This window comes from Cyanistes caeruleus, chromosome 2 (genome assembly GCF_971803275.1).
Source record: "Cyanistes caeruleus chromosome 2, bCyaCae1.hap1.1, whole genome shotgun sequence".
NCBI classification, from domain to species: domain Eukaryota; kingdom Metazoa; phylum Chordata; class Aves; order Passeriformes; family Paridae; genus Cyanistes; species Cyanistes caeruleus.
Genome location: NC_141702.1, coordinates 67,164,151 through 67,189,234, shown reverse-complemented (window position 1 = coordinate 67,189,234; position 25,084 = coordinate 67,164,151). Strand labels below are relative to the sequence as shown.

Here is a 25,084-nt window from a genome sequence, read left to right as displayed (position 1 = left end):
TTTGGTATACCTGTCATGCAGCTGCATCTCACATGAACTCATGTGGGGGTTAAAGGAACAAAGCAAGGCTTGGACATGGCTGAAGGAAGAGCTCTCCCTCTTTTCTTCTCTTAATAAAGGATGTCTGGAAAGAAGGGTCATAATGAGAAGAGTTGCTCTGCTCTTGAATTGATTGATTTCAAGAATGCTTTGGAGCAGTTCCAGGATCTAGTTGAAAAACTGGTCACGCAGAAGACCAAGGAGAGTTCAGGCTTGTATACTAAAGATGATGGTAAGAAATACTAATTCAGATGGAAAAGTGTAGTTTTCACATGGAGAGAACATATCATAGAGAGATAATATTAATATTCTAACTGTAACTGTTTGATTTTTAAAGGAAATAGAGAGATTGCACTGTGAAAGTTCTTTTCTCCTCCTGTTAGGATTTCTGGCCGAATTAAAAGGCCATGGTGATCACTCAGAAAATATAATTGGTGGGGTTGCCACATATAGAAGTTACCATGATGCTAACTTGTTTCCATAAAAGCACAAACATAATGAATTATGTAAATACAGTTACTAATTGCAAATAATGAGAGTAAAATTTTACTTTTCTCAATGCAAGTGGCTATTTCTGCTTGAAAGGATAAATTTTATCCTACACACCATTCAGGTTCAAAAAAAAAAGAAATCATAATTATGGTAAGTAAGGGAAAAAAAAGTGAGAGAATTTTATCTATTATTTCATCTGTTTCCTGTTATGCATTGCAAATTAAGTAGTTATAAAAAAACAAGTATTAGGACTGATTTTTTTTCTTTTCTTTTTCTTTGCAAGTGCTTTAGTGAATACAATGTGAACTTGCATGCTATTGGTATTGAAGGAGAAATAAAACCTGAGGTAGGGTGGATAAGAAAGGAATCTGTAGCTTGCCACTTTTAAACTGTGTGGACATTGTTCCTCCCATACAGATGAGATAGACTATAATAAGTTCTATGCAACCACACGGACACTTTTTGGTCCAGCAGTCAAGGATCAGAATGTTCAGACCTTTTTCAGGAAGATTATGAGCAACCTTGAAAGGCCAGAATGGCTTGAGGTAAGGATTTCTAAAGTTTTCTTAAATATGAAAAACTAGTTAGAATTTTAAATGGTGATAGTATTTATCTGTCGATTGTGTGTTGTTCAGGAGTCTGTTGTTCATGAGCTCCATGGCATAATGAGGCACTCTCTTGTTGTTATTTATCCTAGCTGCCTGAAACCTGGGTGTGGTTCAGGTCTTCAGAACTACTTCAGTGATGTGCATTGTCCTCAGGCCTCTTGACAAAATGCAGTATCTCTTATGACTCTCTTATGACTGTCTTATGACTATGCCATTTGTGCTCAGGGGCTAAGTCTGTCTTTAGCTAAACCTCCAGAAATGCTTCCTCTTTTTCTCCTTTCCTCTCTTTTCTCTTACCTCTGCTTCCTTGCCTTTCTCTTACCCTGTTCACAGCATAAATCTGGCCTTTACTTTGATTATGAAGTGTTAAAGGTAGAGCAGCATTTTAGTAGAGTTTTTCTACCAGACAATTCTGAAAATATGATTTAGTCCTGTAGCGGAATTTTTGTAATCAATTTTTTCAGTCTCTAATGGTGGTAAATAGCAAATCTTTGTCAAAAGCATGTAAAAATGGGGTAACTGTGAAACAGTAGATCTGATTTACCCTCTTTGCATCTGTTTGCACATATCTTAAGGATTTCCTCTGCCAGAGTTGCAAATGCACTCTGTGTTTAATATCCCTTCCTGGATTTTTAATCTATCCATTTGTAAGTTATTTCTGAATCCACCTAAGAAGGTTATCTTTATAGCACCCAGTTTATCACATTTTGTGAAAAAGTACTTTGTCAAATTTTCTTTAAACATGGTGCTCTTTTTTATTTGCACATGTTATGAGAAATGAACACTTGCTCTAGAAATGTGTCTTTTATTAAGGTATTTCCCATGGGTAGTGTTTTAGGCAACTGTTCTGTAAAAATTGCTGATTCTTAGATTGTTAGAGCCAATCCTTATCAAGAGCACCCATCATCATATATTACTACAAAACTTTTTTTGCTTGTTTCTTACCCAAAGACAGAACTGTGCAGAAGGGACATAACTCCCAGCACACAGTGACTTTCCTATGATAGCATAAGAGGCATTGTATACATGGCAAATCCTTGCTGAACTTATATGGCAGGGTATTAGCAAATGACATGAACTGTAAATTTGTCAGCATATTTACATTTTATGTTACTCTGGAACATCATGCTAATATTGGAACCTTGAAGATACCCAGCACCTGTTCCTTATATGTTAGCAACAACTGATATCAAGTTCTAATATCATCCTAAAAACTGTGTGTTCAGACATTTCTATTTAGTAAGTCTCTGTATGGGAACATTTCTGGATACTACCTTTCTTAACCATTGTTTTTACTTACAGTGTCACATTATTCACGGATTTTGCCCATCAGCCATTAAAGATTTCTTTCAAGGAGGGCTTGGGGCAAATCTGGAAAACAGCTGACAGTCTGAAGGACTGATTGTCCTTTGTTTAGGGTAGCAGAACAGTAGCAAGTTATGTTCAGGCTCATTAATTTATAAGAGAAGTAAGGGAATCTCTGTATGTTTGCTGGAGTGTAGATCATTTACTCCAAAACCTTATGAGTTTGTAATGCAGTCAGACTAGTTACCAAATTACATAATTACATAAATTATTCAGCTACATAATTGCACAAGCAAGCACAGTATGGGGTGTAGTAAAAGAGGTGAAGCCCCTTTAGTTTCCTTTTGAAATCTGTGCATGATTTCCTTGGGATAAAATTCCCCAGAACCCTTCCTATGAGCATTTCTCAAATTTTACCAACTGTTAGCAGACTGGTGACAGTCTTTTAATATGGCTTGCATATAAACTCCCTTGAAAAACATGGATGTATGATAGCTAATAATTGTGTATGTGGAAAGGAGGGAGCTGTGAAGCGAAAAACTAAGAGTAATGTTGTGTGAGAGTATATTTTGAAAGGTGTACATCTGAATCTCTCAAAGAATGAAAATGGGAACTCTATTGTATAACGTGGAAAATACTGAACTAGAGTAAAATATAACATTTTGTCTCCCATCCAAAGGAGTATTGCTTTTAGAACTCATAAACGGAAATATATATAATGTCCATAATATGAGAAAGTAGTTTAAAAAATTTTTACAGTTAAGTGGGACTAATTTCCTAAAGAAATTACTAAACTGCTTTTGGGTACAGAGCTTGAGGTTTGTAGTGCATTTCATCTGAAAATTTCACACCATGGAGCAGAAATAAGCTACTTACCTGACTGTGCAGGCATCTTCATCATATTCAGTACAAATGGAACATTGTCAGATTGGAGATGGACAAAAAAGGATTTTTTAGAAATTGTCTTTTTATTAAATTTTTTTTTTAATTTGTAGGTTTGGGAACCTACATATCTTTATGGAAAAGCTTTTCTGTGTAGGCTGAATCACTGTACTGCATTGAATGTCTCAGTTTATAAATATGGAGTTGTCTGTTTTGTCTGCCTTTTGCTAGTGTTTTTTCCTAGTTGAGGTAGGTAAAACTAGAAAATGAAAATTGAATATGGTTATTTACAAAGCAAAACTGTTCTAACAACTTTAAAAAATAGATGGACTGTATTCCTAGAAGCCCTGTGTAAGCTGACTTCTTTACAAACACTGAAGAAAGATTGTGCCTGAGTGTCAGGTCTTAGAAGTCTAAAGTCATATTGACAGATAATGGTTAAAGGAAATAATACTAAGGTACTTACTCAAAGAATATTGAATTATTAAAATGCGAGATAACTTTGATTTTATACATATATCTCCCAGAAGTAGTTTTGCAATAAATTACTTGTTTAGTTCTATTTTGTTGTGTTTAGATTTTTGGCTGTTTCGCAGAAGAAAGTGATGGCACGTCTTCCCCATCAAAAGAAAGCGTGGTTTTCCTTGTATCTGAAAAACAGCAGATTACTCATTCAGGTGACATACTTCATCTTACATCAAAAACTGGATTTTTTCTAATGCAGTGTGCTGCTCAATTTCTTGAAAGTAGAGTGATAAGATCACATGTCTATCTTTGCTTATTCATGTTTCTTCTTCTGTGTTCCAAAATACATGGATTTTTAGTAAACATTGAACACTCCACTGCAGCATTTACCCATTCTCCATATTCCTTAATTATTTTGAAAATATTAATTTTTCTGAACCAGACTATTTATTTATGCAGTTACTCATTGTTTCTCTGTATTTTTGAAAATATGGAGGAAGAACAGGCACATCCAGAATTATTATATTAATTATATTTAAAGTGCAACATGATGAATTAAACCAAGTATGGGATAATTTATGACATATTGCATCACTGCCTTGCATATGGTACCAAAATGCATTTCAGGAAGAGAAACTGTTCTTACTATTATAGTCATATTTGTGTATGTTTTCCTTACTAATACACTTCTATTTATTTATGTTTTCCATGGCTGTAAGTGGAAGAGTAATATTTTGTCATTGACAGTTGTCAAGAGAAAAGATGTGATCAAGGGAATAGTAAAGGTGCCCCTTCTGCATCTCACATTAACAGCCTCTCAGAAAGGAGTGCTAACTGTGTTTAGCAAACAGGTAATTCTAAATCAAACTCTTTTATTATTGCATTAGGCTGTACCTAGGGGAACTGAGTGGGCTGTGATCTAGCATTCAAATTTTCCCATAAAAAGCCTACATACCTTTCTTATCAAAGGTAACTTTTTCTATATTTTTAAGTCCTGCAGGAAATATACATCTTTGTATTCAATTATAAACTTACTAGGCATTCCACACAAGTTGATAGAAGGTAGAGATGGCTAATGAAAGACATTCTTCATAGAAATTAATTCAATAGAAAATAATATGCATTTCTGTTTAGAAAAATTTCCCTAAATAAAAAAATATACTATAGGAATTGACTTTTAGATATAGAGTAGAAATCAGAGAATTAACTGTTTTCTACAGCTATGAAAATATCTAGAATGGACAGAGACAGTGGCTTGCAAATAAGATTTATTCAATACAGCAAGATCTAGAAGTTTGAAAGTTGTGAGTTTTACAACACTCTGCATGACACTAGCTCACAGTTAGTTCCCTCATCAGTAAAATGTAAGATCTGTACCATTATAAGTAGAAATTCAGGCTTAAGATGCTGTTAAACTAAAGTTTGTACATTAATGTACATCATTCCCAGATGATTTCTATTACTATTTAGTGGTATGCACCTGTAGATGCTATGGGATAGAATGTGTCATACAGAAACCCAGGCTATCACACATCTATGCTCATTGGTGCTTTACATTTGTACAACTCTATTGCAACCAGTTTCTTAAAAGTTATTTCAGGCAATGCAGTAAAACTTTAAAGCAGCACTAATGCTTTCTAGGTGTTTTAGCTAATTAGTGCATAATGCTTATGACAGGAGCATTTAAACCAAGAAAGCACTCCTGCAGATGATTAAGTAACAAAGCAATACTGCAGTTTTGGTAAATGCTGAAATAATTTATTTGAAAGCCTGTCCTCCAGAACATTTACCCTCTTATGTACCTATGAAAAATAATTTCCTGAAGTATAAGATTAAAAATAGCTTGCCTCCCTACCCACTAACTGCCCCTGCTATTTTCACATTGAATTGCTGCCTCCTCATAGGATGGTGTTATCTGACATCAGTAACTGCAGTGTAAATTATTTTACACCAGCTGCTTAGCACAGTCAATTAGGGATGTCAACTCCCACTTAGAAAACAATATTCTGAAAATTACTAAGGCATTATGACAGCCCCAAGATGTGCCAGGAGAGGATTAGATTGCATATTAGGAATAATTTCTTTATCCAAAGGGTTGTCAACCATTGGAATTGCCTGGGGAAGTGGTTGAGTCACCAACTCTGGGGGTATTAAAAATATATGTAGAAGTGACTACTGGGGACATGATCTAGCAGTAGACTTGGCACTGTAAGTTTTACAGTTGGACTTGATCATCTTAAAGATCTTTTCCAGCCTTAATCATTCTGTGATTCTGTGGTACTATCTGAGGGCTAAGCATTTCTTTCTGCAACAAAATGTGGGCCTAATATAACTCAACACTTGTATGCAGCTCTACACCATCAACTACTTCCAGCTTACTCCAGAATACGAGACACATGTCTAGGTTACCTAACTTTCTTAGGTTCACATATGGATAGTGCCTTGACCAGTACGTAAGACCTGTGGGAGTAAGCAGCCTTAGGGACACATTTTAGTTACTTTAAATAAAGCCAAGTCTGATACAGTGCATGGATATCCATCTCTTGGTTAACAATACTCTTAAACTCTGCTCAAAGGCTGTCCATGATGACACCTAGTCACATCCTATCCTGTCCACAACCTAGCATCTCACTTCTATGGGAAGGAAGAAGGACTTTGATCCTAGCTTTCTTGTTTATGAAACGTGGAATTGCTGGGATGGGTACAAGATACCATTGGATAATTACTGATGACGGGCAAGGGTGAGAAGAGGTAGAAAATCATGTGTGGGTGTTTCAGAAGGGAAAAGATTAAAACTGCTTTTGAAAACTTAGTAGTTTTGTTAAAGGACATAGAAGATAACCCTGTCTCTACTGGATAATGGTTACTCTTCAAACACTTCAGGTTTTGAACCGCATTACACTGTCTACCAGTAGTTACCTTTGCTGAAAGATGCTGTACTAATGTGGGTATTCCTGTTTGCAGCCTGAAGTGCTGCCTCTGCCGGGGACTTTGCTGGCTCTAGTTGGCATGGCATTGGGACAGCATTAGCTTAGGTTTCTGTATGATACATGCTATTTCTCACAGGAGCTGATGCTGTTCTAGCTGTCAATAACCATTTAAAGCACAGTTCCATCAGAAGACCAGCTGATCTGTACTCTGTACATTGTAAAGCCGAGGGGTTTTTTATTTACTTTACTCACTTCAACATCTCAATCTAGAAACCCCAGACCAAACCAGAAACTATGAAACAATTGTGAGGGAAAGAAAGTTTTCAGTTCCTCACAATATAAAGGAGAACAGACAGCAGGCAGGTTAAGGATCTTTCCCATATCTTAACTGCCTACTCTTTCAGTTAGCAATTACTGTTCTGATCTGCCTGTGAAGAGATGACTTTGTTTAGACTTTTAATTTAAGAATTACCTTGTTATTGTGACAATGGCTTTCTTGGTTTTTCAGATGAAAGTTCTGGCAACCATCGAAGTTGAAGTAAGTTCTTTTTTGTCTCCTTCCTGTTAAAAAATTTTAAGTAAAAATCAGCATGTACTAGATTGAAATAATTAGAAACTGAGCATTATTCTAATGCCACTTCTAACTTTCAGACTTCTGCATGATTTTTCATAGAATGCTGTAGTTCAAATAGTTTTGATTTATTCCTTTAAGTTATTGAAACAATTGAATAACTTGATTTCTTTTCTCTGATGAATGAAACCTCAGATAAATGCTTCTTTTTCTGCCAAATTATCCTTTACCGATTACCTTGCCAGAAGTTTTTCTTCTAAAATCCAAAACTTCAATTGTCACTGTGAAATTTTAATAAGTAAAATTTTAAGTTTGCTAATGAGAAACAGTTCTACATTTTGCAAGGTAGATGATTTGCTACACCGTGCATACATTAAAACCTCACGTTTACCCTGGGAGTATCACTGCAGGTTTTAGGTAATGAGCTTCTTTCAGATGACCTGTAGACAAGAGACATCAGTCTTAGCAAACTGACATGACCCCTTGTCCTAGAAGTCGATGTAGGTATCTTGTGCCAGGAGGCAGTGCATTTTGTTGGTTCTCCCTTACATATTGTGGGAATTCTAAAATGCAGTAGAAGTACTCCACACCAAAGGCCCTACTTCTCCAACTCAGAAAACAGCTCTGTGCCTGAGTTGCATTTAATTTATTGCAACAGCTAATCTGACCTGTATAATCAGCACAGAGAGGTAACTGTGAGAAATATTCTTGAGACCAATTGACTTTTGGAAACTTTGACTACAGGAGTGCTACAAGAGTCAGTTGTAGCCATTCCTACTTTGCTTGTAGGAACCGCTTTCCCCAATTCAAATACGCAAAGGTAGGATCTTCCCCAGAAACGCCAAGGGAAAAAAGCTGGAAGAAGCAGGAGTGCTAGCCTGATGCTAGCTGCAGGGTCCCTTTCCTTTTTCAGCACTAAGCATTTGTCTTAAAATGATTCCTCAATGATGTGAAGGGTTTTTTGTGGCAAAAGTAGGACAATATTTGGCAGCTGTATCAGTATTAGGCACCATTGAAGAACATCTTTGCCATAAAACATGTGAAAGAAGGGTATGTTTAACATAATGGTATCTCCCAGTATAATGGTGCAATAGCATAATCGTTAGGATTGTGATTCCAAACAAATGCAATACTAAAGCTGGTAGTTTTATTTTCTGTGAGCATCCACTTGTTTCAGCTCTGCATCAGATCTTTGTGGGCTACCCTGATCTGCTGTCACTGTTATTACAGGCCACACTCCCATACTTTCCCAGCTGAGATGTTTCCATTTTTTCAGCCTTTCCTAGAGGCAGAAGGAAGTAGTTAAAAATAGTTTGGATTCCTCTCCGTCTTTGGGATGGAGGATCATTTTCTTGAGGATCATTGGATCTGTTGAGATCATTATTGCTGAACATGAGTCTCTTCTGTAGAGTACAAGGTCTTTCAGGGGAAAATCTTTGGCTTCCCAGGGACATTTGATTGACTGGGGATCTGACAGTTGGTGAAAAGAGAAACCCATGCCCACAACCTTATGAAATCCCTCTATGAAAGGTTTTATGGTATTTTTTGATGTCATTTTACTTTTGTTGAAGTTACTATATTTACTTTTTTTGTATCAAAGTTATGAAATGTTCAGATGGCTTAGTTAAAAATTACCCTTTTCTGCTTTGTGCTCTGCCTTGTCTCATGGAATTGGAATTTTTATCTAATATTCTTATTTAAGTATTTGCATTGAATGGTCCTGCCCTTGCTCAATTTAATTTCTTCTCATCTTTTCTCTAACTACTGTGCTGAAAAAAGAATTTTAAGGGCTCTTATTGGACTTGAGGTTCCTGAATTTTTTGATGGTTTATGAAAGATGCTTGTAGGACATAATATTTTAAGCTCTGTTGTCTTTAGCTACTCTTTAAATCTAAATTCACAAATTGAAAGCAAATACAATTCTGGATTTCTTTGAGATAGTGAATACAACTTTCCAGATGGTTGAAATGTATGATGCTATTAAATTTATTAACTTGGGGATTCTTTGAGAGATTTAACTCTAGAATTTGGCCACAGTTTTTCTAATGTAACGCATGCTTATAAAAATGGAAGCTTTGCATCTTGATACTTTTCATCTAAATATTTATTAAAAATCAAAGCACAATATCTTACATGGGTGTAAATCATCACCCACCATGTACTTATTAAAGATATGGTGAGCAATACTAATTGAAAACTTCAGTACCAAATTATCTTAATGAGCAACTATGAATAGTAGCATATGATTAATATCTAAATAGATAAACTGAGAAAGATGACTTTACATTTCAGGGCTTACATTTCTTCTTCTGATCTGCAGAAATAACAATACATTCTTTTCTCACTACAATTATTATACCATTTTCCACTGTTTTAGTATCATCATCAATACTGGCATCAATACCTAATTGATGAAGCTATATATTTGTGTGCATCTTCCTGCAAATTAAGTAAGGCACTGAATTCAGGACTTATTCAGAGATAAGTTGTACTCCAAACCTTCTGTCCATTGACACACACTGATGTGTGTAGAGGGTGGCTTACAGGTTGCAACAACCCTTATACTCCTATGCTTTCTTCCATTCAGTGTTCTCATTCTTGAGGTGTTTCAGAATAGAGGCCCACTCAACCAGAGCGAGAGAGGTTTTGGCCCTGAGGATATTAAGCCAGAAAGACTGAAACACAGTAGTGCTAGAAATAAAATTCAGTGAACGGCAGCTATCAGAACTTTCCTAGCATTGTGATGGTATAAATGCAACATGAGCTATGGGTACATTTGTTAGGGGGATGTTATGGAGAGCAGGTCACATCAAGAAAAGCTGATTTAATTTCTTGATGAGATTATGTGACAAGTGAAGAGTAGAGGCATTAATATAATACACTTAAAATTCTATGCTGTATTTGGCTAAGCACCACACAACCTTCTGTTTTAAAATATGACCACTGGGAAAAAACCCAGTCGCCTGCATTGATTAACAATTGTCCAGCGGACAGGTCCCAAAATTAGTAGTCAGCATAGAATCATTGTTGAATGATAATGGGAATATTGGTAGTGAACAAATTACTACTTTCAAAAATGGAAATGAAATGTCTTTTAAAATGGCTTAGGAAAGCATAAACAGAGCCAATGGGTAAGCAAGACAAAGTGAAACAGAAGCTGTATTGAAAACAAGGGAGGAAAGATAAGAGCCCTTAAATAACAGGATGGAATAAGAAAATGACAAAAAGGTTGATCTGGTGTACCTGTTTAGTTTGTCAACTATGGCAACACTGAGAAATTCTTATAACCTTTCCTTTGAAGCTGAAACCTGTTACTTTGACTGCATCATCACAAGCCAGCACTACAAGTTAGTGACAACTACAAATGTAAAACCATCTTTTGCGAGCCATTTAGTCATAAGTATCTGACACTATTATAAGGGCCTCAAAAAGCCACAGTTATCAAGCTCTTCCATAAGAATTACCAAACAATCCACAAGGCCTCTGCAGGACTGACATTTTCCACGTGTTTATTGTAGTAAAGGGTACAAAAAAATCCTTGTAAACGTATTACCACTTGCCTACAGATCATTAGGAAGGAGAGAAGCTTTCTCCTGCAATAGAGTGTTGATAGCCTCTGTCAGGATTTTGGACCCTTTACACTAAGAGCAAAATCAATATTGTGTACAACAAAGGCAATAAAAGTAGAAGCATAAGGAGTCTATACTTTGCAAGAGAAATTGTTTTACATTAATACCTGTATAATAGGAGGTATACTTGAACAATGGCTTAATATTGGGAGACGTATTTAGTTGTAAATAGTCAATCTGCCTATTGGGAGAATTAAAATTATTTAATAAAGTTACTTATTTTGATAAACATTAATTTCAGTTTTGTTTTTATAGCTGAAATTTTGACTGCCCTTAAGTTTCTTTTGTTTTAAACCAAGCTGTATCCAGGTAAAAGCTTAATCTGCTTTACTATGGATGTTTTAGCTTAAGCTTTCTCTGCTCAGAGTGCTTTTCCAGAGTGTCATTACAGTTTGACTAACAGTATATGTGTATTGTGTCCTCTCCTGTGCAACATTTGTGCCTCTCAGGTGAGTCATTGATAACAGAGGTTGAGCCTGGTGCCTCTGTATCTTCATGTATGAGCTATTCCTGGAGTTAGAACTCCCAGTGGAACTAGACCTAGCAGGTGCTGGTGCAGAGTATATGTGATTTATCTGGAAATGTTTTAAAATATCTTCTTGCATGATAGAAAAGTTGATAAATTTACAGAGATAATCCTTCTTTAGCTACTCTTTTTATTTTCATCAGGATACTGCTTGGATCACTGGATGTGATTTCCTGCCTAATCTGAAATATGTTGTTGCTGTAACTGAAAGCACAGTCATTCTCTGGGACTATAAATCAAAAGAGATCAAGGTATTATTTTGGATCAGAAAAATGCCAAAATTAAACCTGAAAACTGATCAGTCTTCATTTCCAATATACATTTACATCCATTTGGCCTAGCAGGATGAAGGCTTTTAACTTTTGTCTTTGTAGGAACTCAACACAGTTGTGAAACTGTGGAATTAATACTAAAAGAGGAATACTTCCTATGTGCCAAATGGGATCATTAAAATGTATTAAAAGTTTGGAAGAAGAAAGAAAAATTTTACATTATGGTGCAAACAAACGCCCAAAGAATTTATTTTCTCTGTATATCTAGTGTGTATGAGTGCACCTGTACCCTAAAATGTATGCATGGGTGTACATATATCCCAGAATCTATTAAGAATCAAGGAACATGTTTTACAAGGAATATAACACATATTCTTTTTGAGGTAACTTCCCAATTTTTAAAGATCAATTTTTATGATATTTCTTCATATCCTGTGTTTTGTGCAGGACTTTCTAAGATAAAAAATATTTTGATGCTAATGATGTATGTCCAAATTGTTAAAGTTTTGTTTAATGTCTTATGCATTTTTGCTGACAAATATTTTAGCTTTTTCTTCCTGTTTCTGGGACTTCTCTTAGAAATTCCAAGTTATCTGAGATGATGAGGAGAATTAAAGTAATTATTTTTAGGATGAAATTTTCTTAGGACTTGATTCTTTTTCCCCCATTATTAAAAGGTTGCTTCCCAAGCTCAGGCAGGTCAATTTAAGTCTTTTTGTCAATCCAATTTGACTTCTTGGAGGAGGGCTCAAATATTTATTCTCCAACTATTATTCTCCAAGTTCCCTCCACTCATTACATCAGTGAGAGCTGCAGGTATCCTGTTGATGAATAGGTGCAGCTCTCTTCAAGACCACAAAAATAATATATGGATATGTCTATCTCTATTATGTCTCTAATGTTTCAACACAGACAGCATTGATGAAGCTAATTCCTATGGGATGTGAACAGCTCCCAGTTTAGGTTGGCAAGGATGCTTCAATCAAATAACAGATGGAGTCAGGCAGTAGAACCAATAAGCAGTCTAATGACCCAAAATCCCATTCCTGGGCCTTCTAGCAAAATTCCTCAGAGTTGCAACTCTGTTCATTCCCATTATCTCTGTTCTTCAAAAATTGAAACACCTGCCCATATTGGTGCACTTGACACTCCTAGGCTATGTTATTAATTAGGACTCTGATATAGATTCTGCTGGTGTATTACTGTTATATTTTGTGGTTTGAACTATTCTTTAATTTGGTTATTTACAATTTTCTTGTAGAGAGCATCTTATTTTTGAACTAGAAACCATATACAGGCTTACGCACCATCCCACATAGCATGCAGAGATCCTTCTTAGAATTTATAAATCCTTCCTCATTGAAATGCAAAAAGCTACCTATGAAACAAAGTCTTGCTGAAATTTCTAGGATGTGCTTTTAACTCCACTTCATGATGATTTTCTATAAGTTTCTGATACCAGGAAATAGCTAGCACAGGAGCAGCTTGAAAAAGCAAAGTCGAGATTTGAATGCTGATGTAACTGGATAAGTATGATAGTATGATAAGTATGCACCCTTGTGCATTATCTAATAAACTCTCTACCATATTCCACAGAGTAATGGCTTTGTCATCAAACCAATGAAAAACTGTCTGCTCTGTGTTTGTACGGTGACAATGGCAGATAACCTGGCTAAGGATACCTTCTTAATGGGAGATGATAAGGGTTATGTTTATCTCCTTACTATCACCAGTGATGACTTCATAATGAAACAATCTAAAACTGAAAAAGAATCACAATTTAAACTCATGGACTCTGAATCTTTTGACATGTAAGTTGCTTTTGATAAAATATTTTCAGTCTTACATTATTTTTTGTTTTTAATTTGGGTTTTGTTTGCCCTAAGTGGAAGATTAGCTTCTGTTTATAAATTAACCCCATCTAAGTAATGAAAATAATTTTTTCAAACTGCAGTAAGTATGATTTGCTTGTTGTTGCATGAAGGAAATGCCATCATTTTCAGAAGATTTTACAAGAGATCTAATAACTGAGAGGATGCAGAATGCAGTTCAGGGGGAGAATTCACAATTGCTGTCATCCAGTTTGATAAAGGAACAGCTTTATTGTGCCCAATGAGATGAAAGCACAATTGTGACTAGAAAAGTGCATGGTTCAACCCCTAGTTTCTCTCTGCTTGATATGAGCTGGAAGAGTGGTTCTGTATCTGCCATGGATATTAAATGTTAGCATTGGTGGTGTATATAATCTCACTGACAAAATCCCTGTCCACCTACAGACGCATCACTGTAGTTGCTACTCTAGCCAAATAACTTCCCCATTTATATTCCTAGTCCTAAACGCAAACTACATGATGACTGGGTTGGGAAGATCAAGTACTTTCCTGCCCTGAAACGTTTTGGATCCTGCTCCACTGACAGAATTAATTCATTTGTTTTGGATGACATAAAGCGACTAGAGGACCATTTGTAAGTATCTGACACCTTCTAGAAAACAAGAGATCTTCTGCTTTATAGCCCTGCTGGAGATCAGTGCCTCATAAGATGTCATCTTGCTATATTGAATCTGACTTTTCTATTAACATTGCTAATAGAAACAAAAATACAGTTGTTTAAATGCTTGAATAATTTGTGTGCTAGCTTTTGATGTAGGAGAGGACTGTCCATATATGCTCAGTACTCACAACCCTTAAAATACCTCATGTTGACAGGGTTGTCTCCTCCAATTTCTCCTCAGCAAGTAAATTTTAGTTAGAAAACTTATTGGTTTGTTGCACATACATCAAGTATCCATTCATTTAAAATTTATACCCAGTCAAAAATAAACTCAACTAAATTTCATTTACGGTTTTATTTTCACAAGTTTTAGTTACACAAGATTAATTCAAGAGCACAATTTATTCCGAGGGCTGTGAAGTGGTTCTACTTTGCGGCAGAAAAGAGGTTATGGCCTCCTTATTTGTGACAAGTCCTTATTCATATGGCTCATCAGTGCTATTAGCTGATTTAACTGATTCCAAGCCTAATTAGTCTGTGAATTTAGAAAAGTCTATAGCACAATTAAATAATACAAATTCAATTTGATGTAAGAAGGGCCTATAAATAATATATAAATAGAACTTTTCATTCAAATGTTTCAAAAGATTGTAAATATTACAGCTTCTCAATTCCTCTTTGAGATACATTCAGAGAGACATATAGATTTTTAAGGCTAGTAGCTACAATTACTATAATCTGTTTTATTTCTTGTATAACACAGGCCATAAATATTGTTGTAGTTATTCTTGAATCAGTACAGTGCCTTTGGGTTTTATGAGTATTGTGTGTCTGTTGAGGATGGGGAAAGTGAACTATGAAACATTTTTAGATTGTCCAAGGTCACATACTGTGTCAGCTGAAAAGCTGAGAAATCCTGATTGGTTTTTTGGGGAGCTTTGGAAAACTAGAATTAGTTAGAAGAGAAAGAAGACTAAGTCTGCAGTACCAAAAGTCTAGTCAAAAGAGTAGATGCTGCCATCATATAATTCAATATAGAACATTAACTGCAACTATCTTGGTTGTTCTTTTTCATTTCACACTGGCTATAGTTGCATCTCCAAATGCAATAAATATGTATCTCTAAACAGTTTACCAGAGTAGATAGATGAAATTATATTTAGACAACTGAAAAATTGCACAGCTGTTGAAATGAAATTAATAGTCTTAAAAAGATCTACAGCTCAAATCATTTTGAAATGCCCATTTAATAAGTAGCTAGTTTAAAAATATGATTTATGCATTCTAACAAAATTAATTTCCCCAATGAACTTTGTATCAAGGAATTGTTATTGTGCTCAAAGAGGGATGCAATGGCTCTTCTCTCTTACGGGACTTAAGTTTGTTTGTCAATTATGGCTGGTAAACAGCTATAATAATTTCTTGTAAAATATCTAGAAAAGAGAGGTATGGATATGATCACAAGGTGCATCTGTTGCAAGGCCATGGCTTGGGCAGAACTTCACAGTGCCAGAATCCCTTATTCCCACTGATCTTGGAATAGTATCAAGACTGTTCATTAAAGAGCTAATAGACAGTTATATAGTACAAAAGGTGAAAAAAAAAACCTTAGGAAATCTGTTAATCATACATTTAAATAAATTGTTGTTATTTTATATTGTCAATAGAATTAAGACTTCTCTGTTAGAGCTCTGGAAAGAAATCTTTTCTGCCTCTAAATAATAGGAAGCAAACAGCATTTTATTTGCACCTGCCTAGAAGTAGCAAGCTCTTTCATTAATCCTCAAAGTTTCCAGAGTCTTTTGTCAGATTTACTGCCACCTCCATTTATGGTTTCCAATATTAATGGCTACTCTAGCCCAGAGCAGATGATTAATACTTGTATGTATTTAAAAGGAAAAAATTCTCATAAAGGTATTCTCATTTAGTTCTGTACAGCTTATTTACACTGGCAGTCATTTTTTCCTGGGAATGACAGGACAAAACCCTGCTTTTGCTACATCCAAAAATCAATAAAATATTCACTCATTAGTAGTGAATGGATGAAATTTGGAGAGACAAGCAGAAGTTGCTCAAAGGATGGGTTTAGAAGGGACACTGAGTCAATTTCAGTCTGTGTTGGCTGTTTGAATTCCCATGCTTTAGCAGTGAATGCAATAGAGTAACTGTTGAGTTTCAGATACTTATGGTTTCTTCATGTTGTCATACAACACAAAAGAGATCATATAAAGACTATTCATTATACAGCACATTATACAGAAGCAACAGAAAAGTAACTGCACTTAGTTAATGTAACACTGAGATCACAGTAGACCTCCATGTCTGAAACAGGCAAACACAGTTTCTTTGGTACTTTTTCTCAGTGATGATCTGCTTTAAGCACACTGTTTGTGTGCAGCTTACTTTGGCAACAGCTACCATTTTAGGAGTCTGGAGTTTGCCTGTTAAAAGATTCAGGTGCGCAGACTGAATTTTTATTTCTATAATGGAAAGTGCACTCTGTGTGCTGTTCCTGTTTTGTTGATGCCAGTATCACTCTAAGTCTCTGGTATAAATCAATTTGCTTTTAACATGAGATTGCATACATAATGCAAACAGCTGTTCTGTATACTGCAGAAAAATAAGGCAGGATGACTGTAGACTGTATTTTCCAAATATTTCTTACATATTGTTTTTTTAATTATTGCAGACCTGTAAAGGAATTTTCTGTCCCTAAAGGAGTAAATGCCTTCACCTACTGTAGAAAGGCAAAAGTCATTGTCACTGGAGGTAAGTATTGTGTGTTTTCCAAGAGATTGTTCTTGGAAAAAAATTGTGATTTATTTTTTTTTTTATTCAAGTTAAATAAGATTAGACAAGGCTGAGCTAGTATCTTGAGAATTTAAACAATGGCTCCTGCCTACAATTAGAAGAAACAGAGGCCTTGCTTTTAACTGCTCTCAGCCCTTGTCTGAAGAGATATACTTCATGACAGGAATACAACAAGGGTTCCATCATTCAAGTGTCATTTATATAATAAAAAAAAACCAGTAAGTTCAACTATAAGGTATCTTTCTGAGTCATAGTGGCCTTGACCAGGTTATACACATTATTCCTTGCAGTATCAGCAGAGCTTCCACCCTATTACTCTTTCGCTATCCTCTCATATCTTAAGCAGTCATGTTGGCCCATCTTAATACTTTCCATTGATCTCTTTGATTGTGTTTCCCCAAAATGTTACTATATGTTCTTTCTCCCAAAGCAGACTGCAGAAATGGCACTCTTACATCCACTTCTTACCTGTTATCCAATAGTTTTATGGGCCTGTTGTAGGAGACGCTTTCTGGGGACGGTCAGAGACACGGCAAAGACCTTTATAATCGAGTTAAGTGTTAGAAGTTTATTTCAGGGCGTGGGGTAGAGAGGTAGAGAGAGAACAAGAGAGGGCAAGAGAGAGGGCAAGAGAGACGGAAAAAAGAGCAAGTAAGAGCCAGAAAAAAGAGAGCGAAGAGAGAGAGCAAAAGAGAGCAAAAAAAGAGCAAAAAGAGATCGAGCTCTTCTATACCACTACTTATATAACCTATACCTTTGAATATTCTATTCCTTAACTAACCAATCTTTCTAAGTATACTAATATAGTAACATTTGTGTACAACCTATAGAAATCGCTATTTTTGCATATTTTTAGTTATCTCAGGGTCCTTCAGACCTTTCCTTATAAGGCTGGGATGAGGGGTCTCAGCTTGGTTTTATTGCAGGAAAGAATGTGTTCTGGCATACCAGCCCGGTTGGTTTCTTTGAATTATTCAAACCGTGCTATCATTTGTATTTCTTCCTTAGCCTTTCTGGCTACAAAGTCACATTTATAATTTCTTTCTAATTCTACCTTCCCAACAGCCTGTCTACTGCAGTGGTCATGTTTGATGCTGCAGAAATGTTGCTGGAGTATGGCAGCAATGTTGTTTATATATTCTCTCTGATAGGATGATGCCCTCGAGTGACATTGATGCTGATTTTCCTCAAGTCTTTATTGCTTAAAACTTTGTTAAAAATTGCAATAGCAAACATAAGAATTCTTACATCTACATACAGGAAGAACTAAAGAATGGCCAAGACTCTGCTGTCCAGCCTTGATAATATACATGGCAGTATATTATATACTTCCCATATATTTCCCATATATATAGCAGTATATGGGAAGTAATGCAATTCATGTTGAATTGTAACAGTTTACCAAGTGGAAAACTGTGAAAGATACCAAAATAAATATCAGGCAGTTCTATTGATTTCTAGACACAAGATTTAAAGGAAAAGCAATACAGCTGTAGAAGAGTTATTAGTGAAAATTCTGAAGTTTAGCCTTGGAGGAGATCCTATTTACATTGCTTACCTTGTCACAAAAAAGTAGTCTGGAGAAATTTACTGATGACATAAAGTAGGGAGGTTCTATTGAACGAAATGTGGTCAGTATTTCCTACAGGTACAACCAGAAGATTTTGCTGTAGTAAGAAAACCAGGGTGAAGTGTCTGGATAGGAAAGAAGGTCAATTGCACAGGAACTAGAAAAAGTTTCTTTTACACACTGAAAATTCTTCTTCTGGAAATACCAGAAGAGAAAAATCTGGATAAACTTTCTAAGAAAATTATAATAGCCTTGGCAGGCCAGACCAAAGGTCTGCCTAATGTGCTCACTCCACTTTGTCAGTGACCAGCAGTAAAAACTTGTGGCACAGAAAAGGAATAGGACAATCATGCAGCAACACTTGCCCTAGGTACGTGTGCTGGTTCTGTCTTGCTGATATGAACCATCGGCTGAATATAGAAAAAAGGGTGGGGGAAGGGACCCATAACTATCATCAAGTACCCATAATTATCATCACTATCCAACTCCAACACTATCCAAGTGAATGGCCCATAAAGTGATTGAACTCAAAATCTTGGTGTTAATAGCAGCAGGCTCTAAACCAACTGACCTAAGCTCTAACTCCACCATTGTGCAGAGATTAAAAAGATATATTTGCTATAACCTAGAAAAGTGACAATTAACAAGGAATGCAACTGATACCTATTAGAACAAAAAATAGAACAGTGATATTCAGGAAGAGTCTTCTGAATAGTGGCAGTTGCAGAAAAAATATTCTCAGTTTAAAATGGAGCTTGGATTTTTGACAAGGTTAGATTGCATTCTTGTTTGTGATGGTTGGAGCATAGACTTAGAATGCAGGAGCTCCTATCCCATCTAAACAGACCTCCAGTCAGAATATTTTAGAAGCAAATGAGTTTTCTCAACCTGAACTATAATTTGTTTTGACTTTCACTGCACGAAAGTACTGAAATTGTAGGCAACATGAGAAACGTTTAATAATATTGTGTTTAAGGACTCTGTAATGATGATTGTGATGATTTTTGAAGAAATGTAAGAAATTCTACTAACTTCTAACAATCTTCCTGTCCATTCATAACATTTACATACCCTTGAGTTGGAATCCTGTCTTGCTTGTTCACCCACCATTCTTCATCTTGTTATGGAAGGGCCTCTCCTGCCTCACCCTCATTCCCAAAGCTTAGCCCTGCTACTCCCCTTGAATATGAAAGGAAATTATTCCTGAGCTGAATTACTAAGAGTCCCAGAACACAGTGAGAATGCATGTCCAAAGTCAAAGTCAGGGTTGGGTCATCTCTTTCAGTTTCACTGTGAAGTTAGATCAGTCAGGGCCTACTATGAAGCTGCACCCAGAATTTAGAATAATGCTACAGCTCTTGAGAGACCCCTCTACTGAAGCCATCAAAGCTGAGCTTTAGAATTCTGTGCTTTGTTAATAGAATACACTGCTCACAATGGCACTGCACACCACCAGACTAGAGCACACAATGTTTGCCTCTTTATCTCAAAAGTCATCTCACTCTTGACTAATTGAGAGCACACATTGATGATCCAGTTAATGACAGATTTAAACTATTTTAAATGAACATAAGCTAGTTGTATTAATTAGTGAGCCTGCAATTTCAACTGTAACATACCCTAAAAATGAGAGGCCATAACAGGTAAATAATGCAGGAATAATAATATATAGATTTCTTGGTGACATGTTCAATCATTTGTAAAAGCTAGGTTTATTTGTCTCATTTAGCAATTAGAGTAAAAGAAAACTTCAGCCTTTGATTGCAGGATAGCTTCTAAAGTATTCAGCAAGCATAAATCTGCCACAGTTTTGTAAGCCCCAACTTAATGTTATTTAGCCAGGTGTTTATAGCACAAATGGAATGTTACATATTGTGATGAGTTATTACTGTGACTATTAAAGAAGTCATATTTTAACACACTTGCTCTTCCATCATTTATTTGTATTTGATTATGCTCCTGAGTTTGTCAGTGCTGTGACACAACCTAATTTTGTCTTCTAGATATTTGACGTTTATATAAATGAATAAGATGAAAACAAACCTGGTACTGAGTTTGCTTTTCATGCTTAAGGCTAGATTTCAACCAGTAAAATGATAAAAGTCTGATAGCCGCCTAAAATATGGAGTGCAGAGAAGTTTAAAATAACTTCTATATGTAGCATTTTGCATTAATATTACATTGAATGGTAAAGTTATATGCTTTTCTTCCTATTCTTTATTAATTTCAATTCCAGCTATGTCTTAATCATCACTTCAGGGAATGGTTGCAGTTAAAACCAAATGAGGTATGCATATAAAAGCAGAAGATGATCTTAAATGATACATCAACTTCTAACCTTATCATTCTTCAAATTTGGCAGTTGTTTTCCAATATGAAGCAATGAAACAGAAGAAAAACTATTAATGATTTCTAAATCTAACAGTAACAGATTAAGACCAATAAAATGAACTACTCTGTGCTTGTTCAGTTTTCTTTGTGATTCCTGGAAAAACGAAGCACATTTTCAGCAATTTCCAGGATAGAAATCACCAGAACTTCTATAATATTAGCTCTCAGGTGCATAGCACACTCTTTTCTATGATACAGTCTAAATTAAAGAAGAGCATACAAAGACAGACAAGGAAGCACAAAGAAAAAAAATAAAACAGAGACATTTGTCAGTATGATAAACTAGTTCACCAGATGTCTGACTGTTCTGAAGAGGTTTTGCAGACATTATAAGGCAAGATTATTTAAAAAGCAGATTTGAAGAAAAGACAAGTTATTTTAAAGGATAAGGAGTTTTCTGTATGAGAGAAGCAGCACTGAAAGAAACCAGGAGGTATATTTTTCATTTACAGTCTATTGAGGATGCCAGGCTAAGCCTAGTATTTCTCCATTCAGATATGTTATTGTTCTCAAGTGGGTTTCAACATCACTGAAATGCAGACATCTCAGCAGGCATGTAATACCACACAAATTGCAAAACTGTGTCAATAAGAGACAGTTTGACAAAGCTTCACATGTTCAAAGGTATTTGAGCCCATAACATCTAGCTAGAATAGAGCTGTGGTTGTAGAATCTGACTTCTAAAAATCCTAAACATCTGTTTTTATACTTATTTATAATGGAAAGGAATACACACAGCTGAGTCTGTTTTGATTCAAGCCACCAATTCCACAAAATCTTAAAAAATTGCTGTTGGATAGATCATCTTCTTCAAGCTTTTCTTGAATGTGCTTGGTACCCACACTTTCTGTGTCAGGATTCTGAATCCTGGCGGCACATTTGGAGCATGGAGAGAACAAATGTTCCAGGAAATGTTCCAGTGTAGCAGTGAATGTTAGGGCCAATCTGACATTAGTCCAGAAAGAGAGAACACATCTACTGTAATAAAATCTACCATTATCTCCACATCAGTAAAAGGAACTAAAATTAATCCACTATTTCACATGAAAAGTAAACAGTATTTTTTAATGCAAGGAAAGGTTTTCTTCCCAAATGTCACTTGTTTTTCCTGTTAAAATCTGAAGTAAATGACACGTATCAGTGGTTCTACTCATAAAAGAAACTCTCTACCAGAATTAAAGGACAGTATCCTCCCCTTCCATCATCTGCCATCACTTCAGGAATATAAAGAACAGAGCTGTTAGGAAGACCAAGAAAGATTCTGTTCCTCAAAAGCGCAGCCAGCAGGCAGTCAAGTTGATCAGGTATTGTCAAGAGCTTCTGCCCATTTCTCCATCATCTTAAGACATGACAGTTTCCATCTGGGGCTGGTAAGGGGTATGCTGTTGAAGCAATGTCTGTTCCCTCTGATATTATAACCAATCTCACCAGTCTCACTGGAGGCTTCTGTTAACTATTTCATGTCCTTCTCATGGGATGTCTGCAAGCTGAGTTTTACGCCCATGGATTTGTTTCACCCTAAACCCTGACCTGGTCTCAAGGGTTCTGCTAACTTCCAGGACATTTCTGGGACAGCCTAACACAAACTCTGAGGAAGTGAGCAGGGACATCCACCACATTCTGGAGTTTCCCCATCCAAAAGGGCTTCATAAACCATTTGTGCGGTTATAACCCATTTAAGCTACTTCCTGCCATGCTTACAGCACATAAACATTGTCTAGAGTAGTTTTGCCTAAAAAATAATCTCTTCACCTTGAAGTTTCAAGCCAGCCAGCTACTTACACATGGCCTTCCTTTCCTGTACAGAAGTTCTCCCTCCATTGTGCTGGTACAACTGTTTCTATAGCTGAATTCATAGTTACACTTGTGAAATGAGCTGACATAAATCAATATGGCTATTTTAAGAGTAGATCATTCCTTCAGTGAGCCTCTCTCATTTAGAGAGAAGCCACATAAACAGTGGAATCAATTTAACTGAGAGAACAATATTGCTTAATAGAGGAAAAGGGAGATGGGGTGCTCCTAAACAAATCACATCTTGCTGCATTAAGAAGGAAAGGAATAGATTTCTGGAGAGAGAGATGGAGGGACTGACTAATGACAGTAGGTTGAACAAGCTTAAGGAAGATTATTAACATAATTGAGCTGAGCACTTAACATAATTGAGCTGGTTCTCTTGGGGCTTATACTTCCTAGTGTATGGGTTTTTTGCTTTTTGCTCTTCAGTTTAAGCTGAGAGAAAAGTAAAACTCAAACAGAAGTCTAGACAAAATGTGGCTGTTTCATTTATTGTGTGTCAAAACAGACTGTTCAGCTAGATGCATAGAATTCATACAATTGCAATATTTCCCAGGAGTTTGAAGTTAGAATACATTTTTAACATCCTTGTGTTATGAAATATTTATGGAAACCATTAGCAAAATAGTACAAAACATTCAGCTATAACATAATCAAAGGTTTTTCCTTAAATTGTAAGCAAATTCAAAGTTTGAACATACAAATAAGTATGAAATACCTAATTCTCATTTACTTTACTACAGACTTAATCATCAGCAGTTACTGTTTTCTGTCTGCCCTCAACTTGCATGCTTACTTCTTTCTGCACGTTCACCTTCTTCCATGAAAGAGGTTATCCCTTTGTGTCCTGGCTAACTGGACACAAAATTTTTTTGACATTTTTCTAAATTACATCTTTGAAGGAAGCAACATAAGAGCCCCAATTGTCTATCTGTTAAAGTACTCTGCTCCTCTGGGACTAGTCCATATAGTCCCATTCAGTGTCCCTGCCATTCCTTTAGCAAAATGAAAAGGCTTTGAAAATGCATAACTAATCAGTTATGCATTTTTAATATGTGCTCGTGGATAAGCAATGAAACATAAGCTGCAAACCAGCCCTTAGAATTAAAAATTCACATCCTTTTGTGGCAGTAGTCTACCCAAATGAAAGGACAGACTTATGAACACTGAGCTCTCAATTACAAAGCTTATTTGTAATACAAGTGACTATTCAGGCTTTCTCACTATATATGTTAACTTTTTTTTCTTTCAGGTAATGACAGAATCCTTCGTTTGTGGAATCCTGTTGTTAATTTTAGTCCTACAGGGAAGTTATTAGGACACAAACATAGTATTGTAGAAATTGTGACAAATGAGAAAGATCAACAAGTCATCAGCCTTTCCTGTGCAAAGGTAAAACACTTTTCTGAACCTCAAGGAAACAGGGCTGGAAGAAGGATTCAGAGAAGTCCAGGCCTGTCAGCCTAACCTCAGTGCCTTGCAAAGTTTGGAACAGAGGATCTAGAGTGCAGTCACATAGCATATACATGACAACCAAGGGATCAGGCCCAGCCAGCACAGGTTTAGGAAAGGCATGTCTCATTTTATGGGCAGATGACCCACCTGGTGGGTGAGGGTAAGGCTGGGGAGGTTGACTACCTGTCAGCAAAGCCTTTGACACTGTCTCCGATGGCATTCTGGAAAAGCTGTCAGCCCATAGCTTGCACAGGTGCACTTTTGCTGCCTTAAGAACTGGTTGGATGGCCAGGCCCAGAGAGAGGGGGTGAATAGTGCCACATGCAGTTGATGACCAGTCTCTAGAGGTGACCCCCATGGATTAGTGTTGGATCTAGACCTGTTCAATATCCCTGTTGATGATGAGGATGAGAGGACCAAGTGCACCTCCAGTAAATTCACAAACAACACCAAGTTGGGGAAGCGTTGATCCGCTGAAGGGGAGAAGGGCTCTGCAGAGGCATCTGGAGAGACTGGATTGATGGACCAAGCCCAACAGTATGAGGTTCAATAAGACCAAGTGTCAGGTCCTGCACTTTGGCCACAACAACCCCAGGCAGCATTACATGCTTGGGAAAGAGCAGCTGAAATCTGCCCAGCAGAAAAGGACTTGGGGTTACTGGTCAACAGCAGCTGAACTTGAGCTGGGAATGTGCCTACATGGCAAAGAAGGCCCATGGCATCCTGGTCTGGATCAGCAATAGTGTAGCCAGCAGGACCAGGGCAGCAATCGTCCCCTTGTACTCACCACTGCTGAGGCCACACCTCAAATCCTGTGTTAAGTGTTGGGCCCCTCATTTTAGGAAGGG

The 25,084-nt window shown here is 36.5% G+C and overlaps 1 protein-coding gene across 16 annotated transcripts in view; it reads left to right on the top strand.

Annotated features, from left to right (window-relative positions):
- The window catches only part of WDR64 (WD repeat domain 64), a 67,451-nt gene that overhangs the window by 8,119 nt on the left and 34,248 nt on the right, over window positions 1–25,084 (top strand). For 8 of the 16 annotated variants that reach the window (XM_086877648.1, XM_086877642.1, XM_086877647.1 and 5 more), the window contains exons 3-12: window positions 120–271; window positions 949–1,076; window positions 3,904–4,003; window positions 4,539–4,642; window positions 7,230–7,259; window positions 11,591–11,698; window positions 13,316–13,530; window positions 14,051–14,185; window positions 16,902–16,981; window positions 24,034–24,173. In XM_086877648.1, coding sequence (XP_086733774.1) covers window positions 121–271; window positions 949–1,076; window positions 3,904–4,003; window positions 4,539–4,642; window positions 7,230–7,259; window positions 11,591–11,698; window positions 13,316–13,530; window positions 14,051–14,185; window positions 16,902–16,981; window positions 24,034–24,173 — 1,191 coding nt within the window. In that variant the 5' untranslated portion in view covers window position 120. The remainder of the gene's footprint in view (window positions 1–119; window positions 272–948; window positions 1,077–3,903; window positions 4,004–4,538; window positions 4,643–7,229; window positions 7,260–11,590; window positions 11,699–13,315; window positions 13,531–14,050; window positions 14,186–16,901; window positions 16,982–24,033; window positions 24,174–25,084) is intronic. The other 8 variants (XM_086877653.1, XM_086877645.1, XM_086877650.1 and 5 more) reach the window with 1 other exon arrangement.